General features: G+C 38.1%; 1 protein-coding gene across 1 annotated transcript in view; it reads right to left on the bottom strand.

The window, feature by feature from the left end:
• The window catches only part of LOC110447578 (fatty acid-binding protein homolog 6-like), a 35366-nt gene that overhangs the window by 1725 nt on the left and 26235 nt on the right, over window positions 1–7406 (bottom strand). Inside the window, exons 2-3 of the mRNA XM_021493362.1 lie at window positions 3068–3249; window positions 25–141 (exon numbers count right to left, since the gene is read on the bottom strand). Of these exons, the coding sequence (XP_021349037.1) occupies window positions 25–141; window positions 3068–3249 (299 nt within the window). The remainder of the gene's footprint in view (window positions 1–24; window positions 142–3067; window positions 3250–7406) is intronic.

The raw sequence follows: 7406 nt of genomic DNA, 5'->3' as shown, positions 1-7406 counted from the left end.
TTCAGGTTAAGAACAAGTCCTCACCACCATCATGTTGTCGCCCTCTATCCACCTTGTGATGGCCATCTGTGCACCCTTCAACCGCCCTTCCCCAAATGTGTGTTCCTCGTTTAGAGTAGGGCCGTCAGCCTTCACCAAGCTCTGGGGTTGAAACCAAAGACTATATAACATGTAAACTAATGAATAACCCTTTGTATGCTACGGATTACAGACGCAATGTGCTAAAAGAATTGCTTGTTTAATATATCACAGTTCTTGTGCGACAGGAATTTAGGAAACAGCATTTATTCAAAAAGTGTTACTGAAACCTGATAGTTCTGGTAGGACACTTATCTACTACTAAGTGTTACATGTTCGAAACCAGACAGTTCTAGCACGACATTGATTTACTTCAAAGTGTTAAATGACCATTGATTACATTTCTGGCACGACACGAACTTAGGACAAAGTGTCTATAACAAAGTGTAACATGTACGATACCTTATACTTGGACAAACAAAAATGATCACAAAGTGTGACACGTCTTATATGTTGCAGTTCCTGTATGTCTAATGTTGTAGTAGTATGACAAGATAAATAATGTCCTTTATTACAAAGCTTGACAAGAATGTATTACAAAGTTACGCATGTCCTATATCATACAGGCAAACATGTATTATGGCAGGAAAAACAGAGTGCAACATTTCCTGTTTTACATATAGTGATAGTGAAAGATTCCATTACAAAGATGAGCATGTCCTATATCATACAGGCAAACATGTATTATGACAGGAAAAACAGAGTGCAACATTTCCTGTTTTACATATAGTGATAGTGAAAGATTCCATTACAAAGATGAGCATGTCCTATATCATACAGGCAAACATGTATTATGGCAGGAAAAACAGAGTGCAACATTTCCTGTTTTACATATAGTGATAGTGAAAGAATCCATTACAAAGATGAGCATGTCCTATATCATACAGGCAAACATGTATTATGACAGGAAAAACAGAGAGTAACATTTTCCTGTTTTACATATAGTGATAGTGAAAGATTCCATTACAAAGTTAAGCATGGCCTATATCATACAGGCAAACATGTAGTATGGCGGAGGAAACAGAGTGTAACATGTCCTATTTTACATATAGTGATAGTAAAAGAATCCATTACAAAGATGAGCATGTCCTATATCATACAGGCAAACATGTAGTATGACAGGAAAAACATATTACATAATGTATCATGCCTATTTTAAAAGTTATAGTATGACCAGAATCTATTAAAAAGTTAAGCATGGCTTATATCATACAGGCAAACATGTATTATGACAGAAGAAACAGAGTGTAACATTTTCCTGTTTTACATATAGTGATAGTGAAAGATTCCATTACAAAGATGAGCATGTCCTATATCATACAGGCAAACATGTATTATGGCGGGAAAAACAGAATGTAACATGTCCTATTTTACATATAGTGATAGTGAAAGATTCCATTACAAAGATGAGCATGTCCTATATAATACAGGCAAACATGTATTATGACAGGAAAAACATATTACATAATGTATCATGCCTATTTTACAAAGTTATAGTATGACCAGAATCTATTACAAAGTTAAGCATGTCCTATATCATACAGATAACATGTATTATGACAGAAGAAACAGAGTGTAACATTTCCTGTTTTACATATAGTGATAGTGAAAGATTCCATTACAAAGATAAGCATGTCCTATATCATACAGGCAAACATTTAGTATGGCAGGAAAAACATATAACCCTATATAGCCCTATAACGCAGTTATGTTATGACAATAATCCATTACACAGTGTAGCATGTTCTATATCACAAAATTGTCGGTCAACAGGGTTTAATTGATCGTTTTACTATAAGTGTAGCATGTTCTATATAACACAATTGTCAGTCGTAAGGGTTTAATTGATCGTTTTACTACAAGTGTAACATGTGCACAACCCTACAATAGTTTGCGACAATTTTGTTGGAAAATTATGAAGTATTGATTTTTCTCCCTCAGGTAACATAGTATTATTATCTAACGTTCACACCCTGACATTCACTTTGTCCAGGGTGGAGTGAAATTGCTACTAGTAATACAAGGTTGACATAGGATCAATTTATCGCTTTTGTGGTAATGCAATTATCTAATGTTTAAAAAAAAATCCATTTTTTTGTAGAAGCAAAACTCATTTCAAAATAGAACAATCAATTTTGGAAAGATTTGATATAAAACTGACTACCAGTGAAATCTAACATCGGTTCTTTTCTGTGCTATAGACACAATTTTACTCATACAAACAGGAAGTAGTTTGACGGTGTTGAAACATGTCACAATTGTAATGTTCGATTGTTATCTTCCACAAGTGCTCTTTCGATGGAACATCATTTTGACGAATGTCCTTTTTGTCGTTACATAAAGTAGTTATATTGCCAAATATACAGAGGGGTTTTGATGTGGCTTTATAACGTTACCTGTTAATTTATGGCTAAGATGATGTCTAAAAAGCATGAGTTTGCATTTTAGCATTTGACGCCAGAATAAATATATAACACAGTAAGGTAAATGTTCCATATCTCTATTTATCAGACTTTTATGAGTCGTTTATCCCACCTACGGGACGTCTACTTCGTACATGTGATCGTAACAGTTGATAGAACAATACATTATTGATCATTTGTACTTTAGGTCAAAGTCAAACAATCAACCTGCATCAGCAGTTTTCCTGGTGCGATCGTGGGTGATTATTTCCAAGTATTCATTTATATAGGTGCATGGACCAGGTAATCATAATATTTATTTCTAAATTTACATTAGTATGTGTGTATATGTGTGTATATATGTGTATGTGTGTGTATATATGCGTGTACATGTGTGTATATGTGTATATATGTGTATATGTGTGTATATGTGTGTATATGTGTTATGTGTGTGTATGTGTTATTTGTGTATATGTGTGTATATGTGTGTATATGTGTTTATGTGTGTATATGTGTGTATATGTGTAATACCCGCGTTTTTAGCAGATGAAAAATACTTTCACAGTTTATACAAAAGTGTGTATTACCTGCATTGGCGTTCCGTCGAGATCAGCTGACTCGTAGCCTTCACCAAGTTTGAACTTAAACGTCTTCGCACTAGCAGGGTCACCCTTCCTACCAACGTTGATCTTCCATGTGTCGCCTTCAAGTACGTAGTCAATAGTCGTTTTAGCTTCCTTATACATCCCAATCTTATCTGCTGGCAAACCTGTATCAACGAAAAAAGTCATTGATGATAAAATGAGCCCCCAACAGAGTTTTATAATTCTAATGACCATGCAACTTCAGACTTATAATGCTTACTTAATGCAAATGCATAATTGCTTATTTTCGGATGACGTCCCCATAATTTGATAAAATTCACTCTCAAGGCACATGGATACCACGCATAAGAAACTGTTTATGTGTTAATGATGAGTGTTTTCGTTTATCGTTTTCACACCTACCTCACCTGGCATAACTGTGTATGAAAGAAACTGTGCTCATTAAGTGTACGATTTGTGATAGGAGCTGTGAATTACCATTTCAGATTTTTAAGTTACATTTTTATGTATGCAATAAATAGAAGCTTTGAATTTGGCTTCATAATGTTACCATCATAGTTATGCAGTCGTTGATTACGTTGGGTACGCCGTGTCACAGGATGTATGATGTAGAACCCTAATCAGTGTGGATACTGTCTGAGGGTTTACGCTCTGTGGCAGGACGTATACTGTAGAACCCTAATCAGTGGGGTTACTGCCTGAGGGTTAATGCTGTATGACAGGACGTATGATGTAGAACCCTAATTAAAGAACCCTAATCAGAGGGGATACTGCATGAGGGTTAACGCCGTGTGGCAGGACGTATGATGTAGAACCATAATCAGTGTGGGTACTTTCCGAGGGTTTACGCCGTGTGGCAGGACGTATGATGCAGAACCATAATCAGTGAGGGTACTTTCCGAGGGTTTACGCCGTGTGGCAGGACGTATGATGTAGTACCCTAATCAGTGTGGATACTGTCTGAGGGTTTACGCCGTGTGGCAGGACGTATGATGTAGTACCCTAATCAGTGTGGATACTGTCTGAGGGTTTACGCTGTGTGGCAGAACGTGAGATGTAGAACCCTAATCAGTGTGGATACTGTCTGAGGGTTTACGCTGTGGGGCAGGGCGTATAATGGAGTACCCTAATCAGTGTGGATACTGTCTGAGGGTTGACGCTGTGTGGCAGAACGTGAGATGTAGAACCCTAATCAGTGGGGATACTTTCCGCGGGTTTACGCTGTGTGGCAGGACGTATGATGAAGAACCCCAATCAGTGTGGATACTGTCTGAGGGTTGACGCTGTGTGGCAGAACGTGAGATGTAGAACCCTAATCAGTGTGGATACTGTCAGAGGGTTTACGCTGTGTGGCAGAACGTGAGATGTAGAACCCTAATCAGTGTGGATACTGTCTGAGGGTTTACGCTGTGTGGCAGGACGTATGATGCAGAACCCCAATCAGTGTGGATACTGTCTGAGGGTTTACGCTGTGTGGCAGGACGTATGATGTAGAACCATAATCAGTGTGGATACTTTCCGAGGGTTTACGCCGTGTGGCAGGACGTATGATGTAGAACCATAATCAGTGTGGATACTGTCTGAGGGTTTACGCTGTGTGGCAGGACGTGAGATGTAGAACCATAATCAGTGTGGATACTGTCTGAGGGTTTACGCTGTGTGGCAGAACGTATGATGTAGAACCCTAATCAGTGTGGATACTGTCTGAGGGGTTACGCCATGTGGCAGGACGTATAATGTAGAACCATAATCAGTGGGGGTACTTTCCGAGGGTTTACGCTGTGTGGCAGAACGTATGATGTAGAACCATAATCAGTGTGGATACTGTCTAAGGGTTTACGCCGTGTGGCAGGACGTATGATGTAGAACCCTAATCAGTGTGGATACTTTCCGAGGGCTTACACCGTGTGGCAGGACGTATATTGTAGAACCCTAATCAGTGTGGGTACTTTCCGAGGGTTAACGCCGTGTGGCAGGACGTATGATGTAGAACCCTAATCAGTGTGGATACTGTCTGAGGGTTTATGCTGTGTGGCAGGACGTATAATGTAGAACCCTAATCAGTGTGGATACTTTCCGAGGGCTTACACCGTGTGGCAGGACGTATATTGTAGAACCCTAATCAGTGTGGGTACTTTCCGAGGGTTAACGCCGTGTGGCAGGACGTATGATGTAGAACCATAATCAGTGTGGATACTGTCTGAGGGTTTACGCTGTGTGGCAGGACGTATAATGTAGAACCCTAATCAGTGTGGATACTGTCTGAGGGTTTACGCTGTGTGGCAGGACGTATAATGTAGTACCCTAATCAGTGTGGATACTGTCTGAGGGTTTACGCCGTGTGGCAGGACGTATGATGCAGAACCCCAATCAGTAGGGATACTACCTACGGGTTTAAGCAGTAAGACGTAAAGAAGTTTTGATCAAGCAAATTCAAAGCTGTGATTTGTTCGTATATGTTGTAGTACCAAGGACTATAACCAATTAACCAATGAGAGTTTTAAAAAAGTACCTGTTACTCCAAACATGCACAGATCACACTTATCTTCGATATTCGCCTGGGTATAGTCATTATATAAGTAAGCCTACAATGTAAACTATTATCTGCAGTTATTGCCCGGAAAGCGGTATGAAACATATGAACAGATAGACGAATTGAATGCAGGGAGGACGTATCGTTCATCATGCAGACTGAAATTATAAACCTTAACAGCGTAGTCAAATGATATATGTTCAAGCTACTCCGTTTGTTTTCGTGGCCTTATGTCAAACAAACATATTAACAATTTCAATTTGTTGAGTAATGAAAGTTCAGTGATAACATAGGATCTGCAAAAGCAGTTTTTTCGCTCATTCTTATATAGCCAAAACCTTATCATCAGAAGCCTATAATAGATTGAACTATAATATAGAAGTGAAATCTTGTATTAAATAGACCATTATACATGGCCTCAGGTTCGCCGACACAAACGATCCCTCACAAAGGATTTACACGATCAAACCTTTGATGAGTTTCATTCGTTATGATTGCCACAATGCAAAAATGAGTCCTTTGGCGTGTACTAAGAAAAATGTGGGCGACATCACAGAAAATGATCCTACAGCCCTCGAGTGGCGAGTCAAAAGTGTCCATGACATTCTATGAAATGTTAAGTTCCAGTATTAAACAGCGCCATGTAAGGGGAAAATGGGATGGGAATTGCGATCTAGCCGATAGCACTGTAATTAATTCCTCTTTTAGGTGAGAGAAGACCAGACGGTCTGTCGTCTGGAGTTGATGCATTATATGGTAAAACTTTATACATTTATTACCAAAAGCGTAATAAATTGGCAGTACTTCACATGTGTGGTCGTACAGAAATTAATGTAATAGTAACAAAGAATTGACATTTACGTTATGAGGTCACTTCAGGACAACACTAATGAAACGACATTAATAACGATACCATGGTGATTCGATCGTGAAGTAACATTTCAAAATATTACTGATGGATTTTGAAAAAGAAAATCATCAATATAGCATCATGACGGCGTGGTCCAGTATTCAACTACTAAATAAAGGTATCTCACAGAGCAGAAATCGGACGACCATTCTGGAGCAAAGTCACTGTAATCTAATACTTCTAAATTAAGTGAAAAACGGGTCTAGGAAATTATTTGTTAACTATTTCTAAACGTTTTTTGAATAATAACATGAAAAGAGGGAGGCAAACCCAGTCTGTTACTATATGAAAGTAGTATATTAAAGATTATAGGTACTTGTAATGTTTCGATTTATTTGATAAAAGTCGGTAAGGTGATATAGTGGAAGTTTCGCTTGTCCTTAACTCGGGTATATTTCTTTTATCAGTTACCGTGTAACATCACACAAGACCCCTCTCTATAGATATCAATGTAATGGATGCTAACGTAGATGTGATCACTCCTAATGTATTAGCAGTTTCGTCAACACGCTTATATTGGTGAACATTGTGATGATGTTTTCTATCAGTCAACATGCTCATATTGGTGAACATTGTGATAATGTTTTCTATCGGTCAACATGCTAATATTGGTGAACATTGTGATAATGTTTTCTATTAATCAACATGTTGATGTTGGTGAACATTGTGATAATGTTTTCTATCGGTCAACATGTTTATATTGGTGAACATTGTAATACTGTTTTCTATTAGTCAACATGTTTATGTTGGTGAACATTGTGATAATGTTTTCTATCGGTCAACATGTTTATATTGGTGAACATTGTAATACTGTTTTCTATTAGTCAACATGTTTATGTTGGTGAACATTGTGATAATGTTTTCTATCGGTCAACATG

Source organism: Mizuhopecten yessoensis, unplaced genomic scaffold, assembly GCF_002113885.1.
Source record: "Mizuhopecten yessoensis strain PY_sf001 unplaced genomic scaffold, ASM211388v2 scaffold3459, whole genome shotgun sequence".
NCBI lineage: Eukaryota > Metazoa > Mollusca > Bivalvia > Pectinida > Pectinidae > Mizuhopecten > Mizuhopecten yessoensis.
The sequence above is the reverse complement of the archived record's forward strand: the minus strand, read 5'-3'. Positions and strand labels throughout refer to the sequence as shown.